Consider the following 16,480-nt stretch of genomic DNA (forward strand, 5'->3'; position numbering starts at 1 on the left):
TTGAATTGCGCAGGATATTTCATGAAGATGATATTTGAATTGCGCAAAAGTATTTCATAATTATTTTAGTCAAGGCTTTTTATCATGATTGTCTGCCAATATTTAATAACTAATCCAATTGTTGATGTCATTTAAGGTCAAGGCTTTTTATCATGATTGTCTGCCAATATTTAATAACTAATCCAAATGTTGATGTCATTTAAGATCAAGGCTTTTTATCAGGATTGTCTGCCAATATTTAATAACTAATCTAAATGTGGACATTTAAGGTCAAGGCTTTTTATCATGATTGTCTGCCAATATTTAATAACTAATCCAAATGTTGATGTCATTTAAGGTCAAGGCTTTTTATCATGATTGTCTGCCAATATTTAATAACTAATCCAAATGTTGATGTCATTTAAAGTCAAGGCTTTTTATCATGATTGTCTGCCAATATTTAATAACTAATCCAAATGTTGATGTCATTTAAGATCAAGGCTTTTTATCAGGATTGTCTGCCAATATTTAATAACTAATCTAAATGTGGACATTTAAGGTCAAGGCTTTTTATCATGATTGTCTGCCAATATTTAATAACTAATCCAAATGTTGATGTCATTTAAGGTCAAGGCTTTTTATCATGATTGTCTGCCAATATTTAATAACTAATCCAAATGTTGATGTCATTTAAAGTCAAGGCTTTTTATCATGATTGTCTGCCAATATTTAATAACTAATCCAAATGTGGACATTTAAGGTCAAGGCTTTTTATCATGATTGTCTGCCAATATTTAATAACTAATCCAAATGTTGATGTCATTTAAGGTCAAGGCTTTTTATCATGATTGTCTGCCAATATTTAATAACTAATCCAAATGTTGATGTCATTTAAGGTCAAGGCTTTTTATCATGATTGTCTGCCAATATTTAATAACTAATCCAAATGTTGATGACATTTAAGGTCAAGGCTTTTTATCATGATTGTCTGCCAATATTTAATAACTAATCTAAATGTGGACATTTAAGACAGTATCATGTCCGCTCCCTTTTAAAGCTTACACAAAATCTCAAGTAGATTTTATCAGAAAGTATCGGTATTTCTCTATCATTTGGGATGGTTTTTGATGTTTGAGGTGATCTGTTTGCCAGAATGTTTCTGGATTAAAATCGATAAGACTTGATCGCGGTTAAAACGCTCAGATCAATCGAAAGTGTGACTATGGCGTCTATAATTGCAAAGAGACTGACAGAATGAAGACCCGTAACGCTACAACTTGAATACAATAGCAGATATCAACTATAGCAATGACAGCAGTTAGTGACATCATTTCGCACACATTTTTTTCTGAACGTTTTAAGCGATCAAGTTTTATCGATTTTAATCTAGAAACATCCTGGCAATTGGATCGCCTCAAACATAAAAACCAATAGCCAAAAATAGAAAAATACCAATACTTTTTAATAAATCTACCAAAGATATGTGTGAGGTCATCTTTAAATACTATTCCTTCTGTATACTTCACTCCATTCCTTCTGTATACAGAAAGTAGCAGTTTTTGGTGGTAGATGAGAGTAGCTCTTATAATTTTAGATCAATCTTTTTGTATTACTCACTGTGTATCATTCCTGTTTTGGTCGGAAAGACACAGGTTGATTTATCGTCCACCATTGACAGCTTTTCTGTAGACAAGTTCGAGCAGGTGCTTGTATAACCTTTGCAAACAACCTACCAGTAGTAACTGTCTGTTGCAGCTTGTCTCGCGCACCCCTCAGGAGCTGTTTGAGATCGTTTCTCTCATTGGGTGAGTTACTGCATATCGCTACACTTTGGTCTTGCTTAGACATGTGTATGGTTGACTATCTGACAAGGTTGTTGCAGTGAGTTTTCAGCTGTCAGACAGTAAGGAATCGGCTTTTTTCAATTGCCTTTTCCATGCTTATTATTTATGATTAGTTTCCGATTTTACTGTAGTGATTTTTGATATAATTTCACACAGAGGGAACAGAACAGAGTGAACAGAGTTACTGGTCCAGATAATGTCGGAGTATCTGTACCAGTAACTCTGAGTATCTGAACCAGTAACTTTGAGTATCTGTATTAGTAACTCTGAGTATCTGTATCAGTAACTCTGAGTATGTGTATTAGTAACTCTGAGTATATGTATCAGTAACGCTGTCTGAGTATGTGTACTAGTAACTATGTCTGAGTATCTGTACCAGTAATTCGGTTCGAGTATGTGTACTAGTAACTATGCCTGAGTATATGTACCAGTAACTCTGTTCGAGTATGTGTACTAGTAACTATGTCTGAGTATCTGTACCAGTAACTCTGTTCAAGTATGTGTACTAGTAACTCTGCCTGAGTATCTGTACCAGTAACTCTTCAACCTACACTTTTGCTGATGGCTGAAAGAGCAATTAGAATGTTTAGATAGTTGCAATTGCTACTGGTTTTCAGGGAGCTGATGCCAGCACTTCCAACGACAGGCCCTTTTTCTGTTGACGCTCTGCTAAAAAAACACCCGCATCACAGCATTTGTGATGATGATGCCACGTGGCAGTGGAAGGATGACAAGGGCACCTGGCGCCCGTATTCAGCCATAGACAACAGAATTATTGAGGTAAAATGCTGAGGTAGTCGTATAGGTTGAGCTTGCGTACAATAAAATATAGCGTGTTTGCTCAGGTAATCTTTCATTATATATACTCTATGGTACCCAAAGAGTGTCTTGGTGTTTGGACACATAACTCCCAGTAGACAAAGTGAATATGCGGTTTGTCAGCAAGACGGTAGCAGGGTTGTCAACATATAAGTAGCTTCATCTTTAAACATAAGAGAACATTTAGCGCTTGTTATGTGTTGTTGTTTGTTACTGAAATTGTTGCCTGGACTGTCTCAAGACATCTATCAACACAATTTTGCATTTTAAAGATTTTAGTTTTCTGTATTTTGCCTTTTTACAGCGGCCAATGTTGACCCATCTTTACTTGCAGTGACCAAATGAGTTGACTTTAATTCAAAAAACTAGTTTAAAAAATTTAATCTCATCCCATCTAGTTTCTCTCAATGCTTCAAGTAGAACAATCCTTCAGTGTTTCCTTTTTTCTCACCATCCACCAAATAGCACTTTGTTGAGCCCTTTTTAGTAGCATTTTCCTTTGTAACAGATTTTTTGACATAGCCTTCTCTTATTAGCTCAAATGTTATCTCTTGTTATAGATGCACATGTTTACATGTTCACTCTACCTTTGGTACTGTCTGGCAACACCATAGTTTTACTGTTAAGTTTCTGATTGCAGTAATAGATACAGATGAAACATTAGTCCACTAAAATTTTTGGTGAGAAAATTTGTCATCAACTTGTTTCATGTTGAGCTCCTCATCCTGCATTGATTGCCTGAATCTCATAACTTAGAATGCATATCAAGTCTCCAAGTACTACACACATTAATATAGCAGTCTCCAAGTACTACACACATTAATATATCAGTCTCCAAGTCCTACACACATTAATATATAAGTCTCCAAGTCCTACACACATTAATATATCAGTCTCCAAGTACTACACACATTAATATATCAGTCTCCAAGTTCTACACACATTAATATTTCAGTCTCCAAGTACTACACACATTAATATATCAGTCTCCAAGTACTACACACATTAATATATCAGTCTCCAAGTACTACATACATTAATATATCAGTCTCCAAGTACTACACACATTGTTATTGGTACTGCTGATGTTTTAGGCAGCTTACGAGAATGCAGAAGAGGAAGTGACAATTAGTCTTTCTGACATGGGCAGGATGTACACTATAGACTTTACAACTAATCAACAAATAAACGAGGAGACAGGAACCGCCAGGAATGTCTTTAGATCAACAGATTTCAGCAGTAAGAAATTATTAGTGTCTGGATATATGTCAGCAGCGAATAATTAGGTCATCAACGGTTAGTCAGGTCAAGAAAGGGATACTTGGTCAACGGCAGATAGCTGGGTGAATTGTAATTGAATCTTTTAACTGAATTGCAGGAATGTGGAATGGGATGTCAATAATATTTACATAGACCTAGCGGATGGCATCACTTTGCTTTCATTTTGGTTTCAAATCTTCTAGACAACGAATTCTTGAACTGAACTAAATTCTTGAACTGAAAGCGGAGTTCTATTGGTACACCAGAGGTGTAAACCGAACACTATGTTGAGTTGCTTGAACTTTATGGTTTGTCTGTTAGTTGAGTGTATGGCAGAAAATACAAAAGTAATTTTTTTGGATTAGATAATAGCGTATTCTGATTAAAATAAGCCTAAATTTGAGCTACAATTTCTTTCTTGTTAAACTAAATCTTGTTTATATTATTTTTTGATAGTCCCACTTTGGCAAATGCCCATTAAATATTAAACAAAGATCTACCAGAACTAAATTTTAGATTTTAGGAGGTTTAAAAATGTATGAGACAAACACCAGCTGTTAATAAAATAGTTACTTAGGCACTTGTGAGACTTGCACAACTAGAAAAGATAGGCAAATTGCCATGAACGTTTTTTACTCAAGTGTAAGGAAATATCGATGAAACAGTGGAAACTGTAACACTTCTTAATGACAAATACTGTTTCAAAATGGATTCATATTTTTCAAAGCAGCCTTATTGCTCATTTAGTTGCAACATTTAATAATGTTGTGTCACCAGCCATCATCTCCTGTAAATAAAGTGAAAATATAGTTTATTTGTTAACCCTTTTACTTAACTCATGTTATTGTTTTGAAATTACCATAAAACCTCTATTTGAATGCTATTGCACTCTATTTTTCAACCCTTCCCCTATAGTGGCATTTTATTAAAGGTGATGTTCAAATAGAGGGTAGCGCCGTATTTTTCAACCCTTCTATAATTGCGTTTTATTAGAGGTGACATTCAAATAGAGGGTAGTGCTGTATTTTTCAACCCTTCCCCTATAGTCACGCTTTGTTAGAGGTGATGTTCAAATAGAGCTGTGTTTTTCAACTAGCTGTCAAAATTTTGGGAAGATAAATGTCTAATGTCTAATATAAGATGCTAATGTCGCCTATATTTTGCACTATCCATCGGGTGTTCATCATTTATTGATTGTAAGTGGATAAATAGTGGCTGTAAAACTCGTTCGTCCATCAATAAGTCATCTTGAAACATAGCAGCACGTTATCACTAGTGTAGTTGATTGCAAATCTTACCTTGTCTATTCTTGTTAAACAGGCAAACGGACAGGTGGAGCCACTGCTGTTGCCTCATCATCGAAGCCTGACGCGAGGGCAGAGGTACTTGCTGAGCAACCAGATCTGGCTACAAGCTTCATCAAGTATGTCGCAATCATTACTGTCTGATTAGCATTAAGTGTGCTTCACCTCTACATTTTGGCTTTTTCATTTCTATTTTGAAATAAAAGTTCTGTTCTCTTGTCACATGATAAAAACCGCTGGCACATGTTTTAGGTATATGGAAACTTATTATTTCTTCCATTAATTTTGGGATAGTTCGGGTTAGTTTAGGTAGTATCAGTGTCAGGACTGCTTCAGTTATAAAGATGAAGGTCTCTCCTGGACATGCTCTAAGCAAATATCCCTATACCCTACCACTATCTGAAGAAGTTTCTTTAGCTGAACATGTGCCTATGACAGAGTTTGGGCTTATTTGTCATTCACCTTTGTGTTTGATTAGTCGCAATTGTTGATCCTTATGAAAATCTAATTTCCAAGTTTAAATTGAGTCGTAAACTTTCGCCAGGCAATTTCAGGCATGGAAAATGGCAGCATTTTTTCGTCGCGAGTAGTAGACAGTCGCGACATAATTGCAATAGATTTGGGAATCATTGAAACTGGTGTTTGGTTTCATTACACGTGCTAATGCCTTTTTGTATTCATGTGAATCAATACTTATTCATGTAGTGTTGTTAAGTGTATAAGCCGTAAGCGTATGAGCTGTAAGCGCATGAGCTGTAAGCGTATGAGCCGTAAGCGTATGAGCCGTAAGCATATGAGCTGTAAGCATATGAGCCGTAAGCGTATGAGCCGTAAGCGCATGAGCCGTAAGCGTATGAGCCGTAAGCGTATGAACCGTAAGAGTATAAGCCATAAGTGTATGAGCTGTAAGCGTATGAGCCGTAAGAGTATGAGCCGTAAGCGTATGAGCCGTAAGCGTATGAGCCGTAAGCGTATGAGCCGTAAGCGCATGAGCTGTATAGACATTGTGTTTTGTTGAACCACTTTGTTTATGTAACTTCTTAACTAGACATTTGTGTTATCTCTCTGCTCTTGTCGAATTGCATTGCAAGCATTGGTCAAAAGCTGAACAACTAGCTAAGAATTCACCTTGTAAAGACAACACTTAACTTACCTCAGTTTGTCGCACGAGTGAATACCTCTCCTCCTACAGGTCACTCTTTGGAATATTGTACGAGGTGTACAGCTCGTCGGCAGGCCCCGCTGTCAGGCACAAGTGCTTACAGGCATTACTCAGGCAGATTTATTACGCCTCTCCCGAACTCCTTCAGGATGTGCTAGTCAACCAGCCCGTATCGAGGTAAAATTTTATATAATTTCGTTGGGGGCATCTAGTCGAAACCTAGTTTCATAAGGTATGTAGGAGACCTTGTCGTTGGTATATGGAATCAAGTTACTTTCTTGAAGAATAGTCCGCAACAAGAGTTTGAATCTTGACTTACAATTGTCTCTATATTGTGTGAAATGCCGCTTGAAACTTGAGTCGATATTTGTCTCAGCTTGCCAAGTAATTGCTAACGTACAACGTCTGAGATTCTCAAAAAGTTGAGTTTTGCAAATAAAAGTAAATAATTGGATAAAAATTAGAAGCAAAACATAACTGTAATAGAAATATATAAATGAAGTTGATTTAAAGTGTATTTGGTGTCAGAGTGGGTTACATCTCTTATCACTCTACCGCTCAACTTAGTGTCAGAGTGGGTTACATCTCTTATCACTCTACCACTGAACTTGTCCACTACATGGAGTCTATACTTCCATTCACGTAGAAGCTATCATCATGAAACAGAACTGTTCATTTATATTTGTAGTCACATTGCATCCATGCTTGCCTCGCATGACCATAAAGTGGTTGTTTGTGCTTTGCAAATGGCTGACATTCTGATGAAAAGACTCCCTGACACATTCTCTCAGTATTTCCAACGGCAGGGTGTCGTACATCAAATAAAACGTCTGGCTAGTGACAATGTTAAAGTTAAGGCTGATTCCAGCAGCAGCCCTAAAGACAGCAATTCTAGCGATGCTGTTGACAGTGTCAAGGTAAGGTATGCGAGTTGCCAACAGGGTTAAGGTGAGGTTTTGAGAGCTGCTATCAATAGTGTCAAGGTGAGGTCTTGTGAGCTGCTGTCTATAGTGTCAAGGTGAGGTCATGTGAGTTGCTGGCTGTAGTGTCTAACGGAGGTATTGTGAGTTGCTGTCTCTGGTGTCAAGGTGAGGTCTTGTGAGTTGCTGTCTATAGTGTCTAACGGAGGTATTGTGAGTTGCTGTCTATAGTGTCAAGGTGGGGTCTGGTGAGTTGCTGTCTATAGGGTCTAATGGGGGGATTGTGAGTTGCTGTCTATAATAGTGTCAATGTGGGGTCTGTTGAGTTGCTGTCTATAGTGTCAAGGTGGGGTCTGGTAAGTTGCTGTCTATGGTGTCAAGGTGAGGTCTTGTGAGTTGCTGTCTATAGTGTCAATGTGGGGTCTGGTGAGTTGCTGTCTATAGTGTCAAGGTGGGGTCTGGTAAGTTGCTGTCTATGGTGTCAAGGTGAGGTCTTGTGAGTTGCTGTCTATAGTGTCTAACGTAGGTATTGTGTGTTGCTGTCTATAGTGTCAAGGTGGGGTCTGGTGAGTTGCTGTCTATAGTGTCAAGGTGGGGTCTGGTAAGTTGCTGTCTATGGTGTCAAGGTGAGGTCTTGTGAGTTGCTGTCTATAGTGTCAATGTGGGGTCTGGTGAGTTGCTGTCTATAGTGTCAAGGTGGGGTCTGGTAAGTTGCTGTCTATGGTGTCAAGGTGAGGTCTTGTGAGTTGCTGTCTATAGTGTCTAACGGAGGTATTGTGTGTTGCTGTCTATAGTCTCTAACGGAGGTAGTGTGAGTTGCTGTCGATGTTGTCAAAGGGGTTTTGCTAGTTGCTTTTAACAGCCCTTTATTTTGAGCAATACTCTTATAAAAAATGAACCCGTTGGTTATACAAACCAACTTGCCATTTCTTACAACATTTCATTCTCATTTCAACACAATATTAAATTATTATTATATTATTCATCAGATGTTAATCATGCTACGCCTTCAGCACAACAGTTATTTCTTTTTAAACAAAGTCGTTGTCAGTTTAAGCTCTATTTTTAGCGGATCACTCCTAAAATATTTTTCTTTAGACTGTGATCCTTGAATTTAGGTCATTGAAATAGAGATAAATAGCACTATGAGTAAAATCTTATGATTTCAAGGGTGCATCTTTTAGCTTCAGAGTCTCTTCAATACAAAAATGTGAAACCAAAGTGATTCCTAAAGTTTTTACCAGACAATGAATAGAATTGTAAGACTTACAGCAAGCATTTAGGTCAAGAATTATGTCAAGGGTCATTTAGCTTACTCACTTTACAATCATCTAATGATGCCAAGATAGCAACCCTTTTTTCCTGACCGTATGACTTCCCACTGCAGGCTACTGCTGCCAGCATTAAAGGGTCGACTGTGCAGACTACTACTGCCAGCAGTAAAGGGTCGACCTCTGACAAGTTGCCTTCCGGCTCCCCTAAAGTTTCCGACCGATCAGCTGGCTCTTCCGCTGTGTAAGTAGTGCGCGATATCTGTTGGTAATATCGGTGGCTTTTTGTAAACTGGCAGCATTTTACCTTCTAAATCGAATCGTATTGTTGAGTTTCGAGTTGGCTCTTTCTTATACTTACTCGTATTGCTTCAAGTAGTTGTCAAAGAAAATTATTTTTGCCCGTGTAGTCAGAGATGTCATTTATAATATTAAATGTCAAGTTTTCACTGTTTTAGTAGCGGCTCTTCCATGGCTAAAATAGAAAGTATTGTCAAATCCAAACGCACATCAAAGCGGGCTTTGCGGGGAAAGACTCGGTCTGACCAGAGGGATGACTCCTCTTGCAGTGCGCCAGCGACCCGAGCTAAAACCACTTATTTGAGTAAGTTTTTATGGCTATATCATTGTGTTTTGAAGTCGTGTTAGTTACCTAGCTAATTAGTGTCAACGGATTTCTATAGAGCTGACTCTGGTTGGTTTGGAATGTTTTTAAATAATTAAATTTTGACCAAATAAATTTGCATCAAATTAGGAGTTGTCTAGAAGTTAACAACAGTATTTAGCCTACAAATTCATCATCAAACAGAGCATGTCTGTTATCTTGTTATACCCACTCATCATTGTGTAAGCTGTTGGCCATAATTATAGAAATTACAGCAACTGGTCACTGATTTGGTGTTTGAATGTGTTTTCATGAGCAAAGAGTTCTTGAGTAGACAATTGTTTTATTATGCTGTGTTTAAGAAGAAAGTGTACGCTTCTGCATTTTTGCATATTTGGGTTTTGCAGGAAAGGATGCAACAACATCATCAAGTCCTTCCAGCAGCGGAAAGCACACCTCTAAGAGTTCCTTACTCGCTGCCCTTCACCCCAGCAGATGGGGCGGTAGATCTGGTTCAGAGGGCAAAGCCTCAGGTTTGGGGATGGATAGGAGCATAAGCACCGCCGTCCTTCTTGCCAGCCACAGAGAGAAAGTGCTGACTTGGATTAAAACACACTGTAGGTTTCTGGTATATTCATGGACAGCTCTTGATCCGCTGTACGCTTGCTTGACTTTCTCTTTTTAGTGAGACTTTATAAATTTAAAAATGCTCACTTAGACGCTCTTTCTCCACATCTATACTATCCTAACTGTGCTACCCGGCATTGCCCGAGTTTTAAAATCAGCTTATAAACAATGAGAGGTAATGAGATTTGCCTTCCACTTGTTATTAGCCTGGCACATTGCCAATGGAAAATTTGAGTAAGCTTGCTAATAAGAGCTACCAGCTTCTCATGGTGTTACGCCATAATTTTGCGTCGTGACGGAAAGCGGTAGTGTATTTGCTCCCATGTAGTGACATATATCACATAATCCATCAAGCTTGTGTGTCTGAAGTGGTAGGGCGTCGGACTGGTGATCCAGGGGGCTTCGAGATCAAATCTCCTGTGATACGGATTATTTATGCCAAGATTTTAATAACTATAGCTGGACATACCGAAGGACGAAAGAAAACAGATGAAAAACTTTGAGAAATATATATATACGTGTAGATTAATTGTCAGTTGGTTCCGTGATTCACAGCATTTTTACTGTCTAATTTTTTATAAATGTCACTCAAAATTTTATCGTAGACAGTTCTTGTGTTCGTTTTTAAAGGCTGGTTCACACTATAGCACTGTATGTCGAAGTTGTTCTCTCAGCCATTATTCTTCGATTATGTGCACCATATACCGATACCGGTTTCGGTATGTATTTGATATCTCGACCATACCGAAGGCATCGTCGAGACCATGCAAATTCTTTGGAAAAGCTTGAAACTGTCAGATTTTCTCAGTAGTTCACTGACAACCCATGACAGCCCGTGCAATATATAACACTTCAGCGATGATGATGATTGGTTGTCCCGTATTGCTCGATCCGTATTTTTTATGACAGTTGCTACTGATGTAATATTTCATCATTTCCATGCCCGTATTTTATAATGAGAACGCTATGCCACGGATGGTTAGCTGATGCAAACTTGTATGGGTTTGTGATAGTGTGAACATTGTTATTACAGACGATCACCGAAGTATTGTGTGGTGCCCACCGACGTACGTGTATGGGGATATAGTCTGTACCAACATTTAGATACATTTATTTACAGAAAGGATGGTTTTGTATTATGCAGTTGGCAAACTCAGGCATTTTACCAAACTTTATTGAAACTATCTTCAATGTCTTATCACAATTTCGAATGGCTCATACTGGCCTTTGATATATGATATTTGGTAGCTCACCTGGTCTTCCAAGAGATAACGTTGTGTAGTCATAACAACTACCGCTATTGCAGCGAAAGAGTTCATGACTGAACATTTCTCTCAGCTCAGCGATTCTACTATGAAAGCTGAGGGTCTCTTAGACACTCTGAGCACCGCCGCGTCGCAGCTGTCTGGACTTGACAGAACTGACTCGGTGTTGAAAGACAGGTTGGTTGGCACGTCTTGCTCACATTAATTCAGACTGGAGTGCTCTTGAATCTTTGTGATTAGTTATGCTAAACTCCATAGACGTCTTAGCATACCTGACAGGTGTCTGCAGGTGTTTGTCAAGTGATTTTTCCTTTTACAACTTCATAGGCCTATCAGCCTGACAGTAAAACAAGTACATGTAGTTCTGTATTTCAATTTAATTAGCAAAGAAACATTTGTTTATGGCGCTCTTTGTAGTGAGGCTTTGGAGGTTATTGCTGAGACGATATGCACAGAAGATGTTTCACCTTTTGAGATGATACACAGCGGGGTTATAGAGAAACTCTTATCTTATGTTACCTCTTCCACTGAGCTGACCAGTGCTTCTGCATCCTCCGATTATGTAAGTCTACCACATGTACTACTATTCCTTGCAAGCTGAATAGGTAGGACTGGCTCTTATCGTGATACACCTGTTTCAACAGCTCATGGTCACGCTAGCCAATTTTAAGATTTTATTGAAAATGCTGCCAAATCACCATTGGAGTAGCTAGTTTATACCAGAGTACCATATAGCTTCAGAGTCCCGCGACCAACGGAAGCGTATATGGGCCGCGCTCACTACTTTTATATAAGTTATGATGGAGAGGCCGCTACATTAACCAACAAAGATTACTCCCATTGGCAGTCGCTCCGAAATTGATTGTTGTATTATACACCATTTGAAAAAATTCCCTACAAGAAGCTACCCCAATCATTTCTTTTATAAAAAAGTGAAGTGAATGCAAAAAAGTGAGGCAATGAGAAGATATGAATATTCCATTAGAGGTCAGTATGTCGATCGGGTTTGCTTGGAAACAAGCGTTTTTGTTTCCAGTTTTGGTTGCGGGACTCTGTGAAGCTATGCAGCTCTGGTTTATACCAGGAAATCATTATATGTAATTGGTTGGATTTGTAGTACATCTGACCATTTTATGGGAGTGATTTAGTTGATTGAAATGTGTATGAATACAAGTAGACATACAATGATACAGCTAGAGAGAAATGTGTATGAACTAAGGTAGTCATACAATTCATACAGTGACGCAACAACAGAGAAACATCAACAAACCACTAAATCTAATCATGCCCTTTCATAGCACAAGTTAGAAAACTAGCATAGAGTGTCAGTCAGCTGTTATTCAAATCATAGGGTAAGTGTCGGTCAGCTGTTAGTCAAAACAGAGTAAGTGTCAGTCAGCTGTTAGTCAAATCATAGGGTAAGTGTTAGTCAGCAGTTAGTCAAATCATAGGGTAAGTGTCAGTCGGCTGTTGGTCAAATCATAGAGTAAGTGTCAGTCAGCTGTTGGTCAAATCATAGGGTAAGTGTCAGTCAGCTGTTGATCAAATCATAGAGTAAGTGTCAGTCAGCTGTTGGTCAAATCCATAGAGTTATCTCCCCCTAGAGTGATAACTGTGCCTTCAACAACACGAGCGTTTCCGGTGCCAACAAGGAGCGTTTAGGGCACGCCCCTTTTTTGTGCTAGTCAATCGTAGTGATTGACAGAACAATAACATCAGCCATGAGAATGATCATGAATTTCCACAGTTAAGATAGTAATTATTGCTCATATTAAAGAAATGATGATTATAGTTTATTACTCTAATATATGCTTATTATTTAAAGCAATTCAATACCTACATGACTTGCAAAGGCACTGAATAGATAGTGTTAAGCAAGTGAGTTAATGCAATCAGTTACTCTAATGATATACAGGCCCCACACATGGGGGCTGTATATCATTGGTTACTCATAGATAAGATAGATAGTCATACTGGGGTTGTATTATATTGGTGTGATGGGAAGCTAATCGACTGCCATCAACTGAAAGTATTGACATTGTAAGGTGATAGAGTGATTCATCGACACCACAGTCCACAAACAGCCCTTGCATGTAATATTAGATTTCAATACATATCAATCAAATACATAGACTAGCTTGAAGCAAAGATGTCCACTAGTTAGTGGACATCTTTGCTTGATGTAAGCAAGCAAAAAGTTTGAAAGTTAGAGTGGCAAATGTTGTTATATACTAAATAAAAATAAATTATACTTAGTTGTACTAAATTATAATTATTTAAAAATAGAATAGACCTTTTTATTACTTTATTTATTAAATAATTTTTTATTGTAATCATAGCTAAACAGATTATATTTAGCCATTGCTAATTATTTCACATTTACATTTAAATACATTTGCAGTTTTATTTTTCTTCCTAATTTATTTCAACAAAAAACTTCTTTCATGATATGAAATTTAAAAGTTGTAGTTGTTTGAAAAAGCTTGAAAACCTTTACAGTTGTTTTCTTTTTCCTCTTAATTCATTTGAACTGCTTAAAAATATTTTCTCATGATATGAAGTTTAAAAGTTAGAATGGTAAATGTTATATAAAAATAAATTTTCTGTTCAAAGACTTTTTTATTACCCGAGCAACTCGGTAGTACAGCTCATAGTTGATGGCAGTCAATTAGCTTCCCATCACACTAATGTAATACAACTCCAGTATGACTATCTATCTTATCTATGAGTAACTGATTGCATTAACTCCCTTACTTACACTATCTATTCAGTGCCTTTGCAAGTTATGTAGGTATCAGGGATTACGTGTATGTCACAATTTCCATTTCCATAATTCATTTCCATATTATTTCCATTTCCATAACATTTGCATAATTCAGTTCCATATTATTTCCATTTCCATAAAATTTCCCTACTTCATTTCCATATTATTTCCATTTCCATAATTCATTTCCATATTATTTCCATTTCCATAACATTTCCATAATTCATTTCCATATTATTTCCATTTCCATAACATTTCCCTACTTCATCTCCATATTATTTTCATTTCTCTAACATTTCCATAATTCATTTCCATATTATTTCCATTTCCATACCATTTCCATAATTAATCTCCATATTATTTTCATGTCCATAATTAATTTCCATATTATTTCCATTTCCATAACATTTCCCTATTTCATTTTCATATTATTTCCATTTCCATAACATTTCCATATTTCTAAAATTAAATTTCCATATTTCTAAAATTAAATTTCCATATCCATTTCCCTAAAATTATGGAAATATTTATGTTTATGGAAATGGATATGGAAAAGTAAACATTTCCATAATATGTTTAGCGATGCCTGGTAGGTATTGAATTGCTTTAAATAATAAGCATATATTAGAGTAATAAACTATAATCATCATTTCTTTAATATGAGCATTAATTACTATCTTAACTGGAAATTCATGATCCTTGTCATGAACCATGAACCATTCTCATGGCTGATGGTATTGATCTAGTCAACAACTACGATTGACTAGCACAAAAAAGGGGCATGGCCTAAACGCTCCTTGTTGGCACCGGAAACGCTCGTGTTGTTATCACTCTAGAGGGAGATAATTCTATGGTCAAATCATATGGTAAGTGTCAGTCAGCTGTTGGTCAAATCATAGGGTAAGTGTCAGTCAACTGTTAGTCAAATCATAGAGTAAGTGTCAGTCAGCTGTTGGTCAAATCATAGAGTAAGTGTTAGTCAGCTGCTAGTCAAATCATAGGGTAAGTGTAAGTCAGCTGTTAGTCAAAACATAGAGTGTCAGTCAGCTGTTAGTCAAATCATAGGGTAAGTGTCAGTCAGCTGTTATTCAAATCATAGGGTAAGTGTCAGTCAGCTGTTGGTCATATTATAGGGTAAGTGTCATTCAGCGTTTAGTCATATTGTAGAGTAAGTGTCAGTCAACTGTTGGTCAAATCATAGAGTAAGTGTCAGTCAGCTGTTGGTCAAATGATAGGGTAAGTGTTAGTCAGCTGCTAGTCAAATCATAGGTTAAGTGTCAGTCAGCTGTTGGTCAAATCATAGAGTAAGTGTCAGTCAGCTGTTGGTCAAATCAGTCAAAACAGCCTCATACTATTATGTAAAACATTTATATCTGATTATAATAATTAAATGATTAGTTCTGTTGCTGGATCAGTAATTTGTTAGTTCAGAATGTTTTTGTGGTCATGTAGCATAAATTAATATCAATTCTCAAGCAGGTCTTAAAAGTTGATATCAAGTTGATATTCCATTTTCCATCAACCTTCGGCAGGTCAAACAGGATGATAAGACTGTTGTGCTGAAAGAAATCTCTTGTAGTTCCTATATTTTTAGCTGTTTGAAATTTATAATCTTTAATCATACATATCAGCAGTATCACGAAGGAGAGTGTTCCATATCAGCAGTATCCTCGAAGAGTATGCTCCATGTCTCCCGAATAACAACTGCTAAATGAATTGTCTTATCTCAACTTTTTGCCAACTTCCTCTGACAGATGCTGCCACTTGACAAGAGGTTGGCGACATTTATGAATGTGGTTATCGGAACTCCTCTTGAACCATCTACTAAAGCGGTCTCGAGCGAGTCAATCAGAGAAGATAGGCTATCACAGCTGGTGACTATAGTGATGGCATGTCTTCACCAGCAGGAGCAGGTTGGGGTTAAGTGTCCTTACCTGCCAGTTTAGAGCAACTATTCTTATTAGAAGTTGCGTACCAAATAACTTGTGGCAATTACTTTAGGAACTTAATATACTTTAGGAACTTAATATACTTTAGGAACTTAATATACTTTAGGAACTTGATATACTTTAGGAACTTAATATACTTTAGGAACTTGATATACTTTAGGGACCTGATATACTTACGGAACTTAATATACTTACAAAACTTAATATACTTACGAAACTTAATATACTTACGAAACTTAATATACTTACGGAACTTAATATACTTACGGAACTTAATATACTTTGGGAACTTCATATATTTTAGGAACTTGATATTCTTTAGGAACTTGATATTCTTTAGGAACTTAATATACTTTAGGAACTTGATATACCTTAGGAACCTAATATACTTAGGAACCCAATATACTTTAAGAACTTAATATTCTTTAGGAACTTAATGTACTTTAGAAACTTAATACTCTTTAGAAACTTGTTATACTTACGGAACTTGTTATACTTTAGGAACTTAATATTCTTTAGGAACTTAATATTCTTTAGGAATTTAATATTTTTTAGGAATTTAATATACATTATAAACTTAATATCCTTTAGGAGCTTGATATCCTTTAGGAGCTTGATATCCTTTAGGAGCTTGATATCCTTTAGGAGCTTGATATCCTTTAGGAGCTTAATATACTTTAGGAACTTAATATCCTTTAGGAGCTTAACATCC

At 36.9% G+C, this 16,480-nt stretch overlaps 1 protein-coding gene across 1 annotated transcript in view; it reads left to right on the forward strand.

The window, feature by feature from the left end:
• LOC137406086 (E3 ubiquitin-protein ligase TRIP12-like) overlaps positions 1 to 16,480 on the forward strand; it is a 54,982-nt gene that overhangs the window by 22,904 nt on the left and 15,598 nt on the right. Inside the window, exons 17-28 of the mRNA XM_068092610.1 lie at positions 1,735 to 1,784; positions 2,441 to 2,603; positions 3,737 to 3,881; positions 5,235 to 5,325; positions 6,399 to 6,545; positions 7,057 to 7,285; positions 8,676 to 8,803; positions 9,018 to 9,163; positions 9,571 to 9,780; positions 11,097 to 11,232; positions 11,473 to 11,617; positions 15,574 to 15,732. Coding sequence (XP_067948711.1) covers positions 1,735 to 1,784; positions 2,441 to 2,603; positions 3,737 to 3,881; positions 5,235 to 5,325; positions 6,399 to 6,545; positions 7,057 to 7,285; positions 8,676 to 8,803; positions 9,018 to 9,163; positions 9,571 to 9,780; positions 11,097 to 11,232; positions 11,473 to 11,617; positions 15,574 to 15,732 — 1,749 coding nt within the window. The remainder of the gene's footprint in view (positions 1 to 1,734; positions 1,785 to 2,440; positions 2,604 to 3,736; positions 3,882 to 5,234; positions 5,326 to 6,398; positions 6,546 to 7,056; positions 7,286 to 8,675; positions 8,804 to 9,017; positions 9,164 to 9,570; positions 9,781 to 11,096; positions 11,233 to 11,472; positions 11,618 to 15,573; positions 15,733 to 16,480) is intronic.

This window comes from Watersipora subatra, chromosome 10 (genome assembly GCF_963576615.1).
Source record: "Watersipora subatra chromosome 10, tzWatSuba1.1, whole genome shotgun sequence".
Classification (NCBI taxonomy): Eukaryota; Metazoa; Bryozoa; class Gymnolaemata; order Cheilostomatida; family Watersiporidae; genus Watersipora; species Watersipora subatra.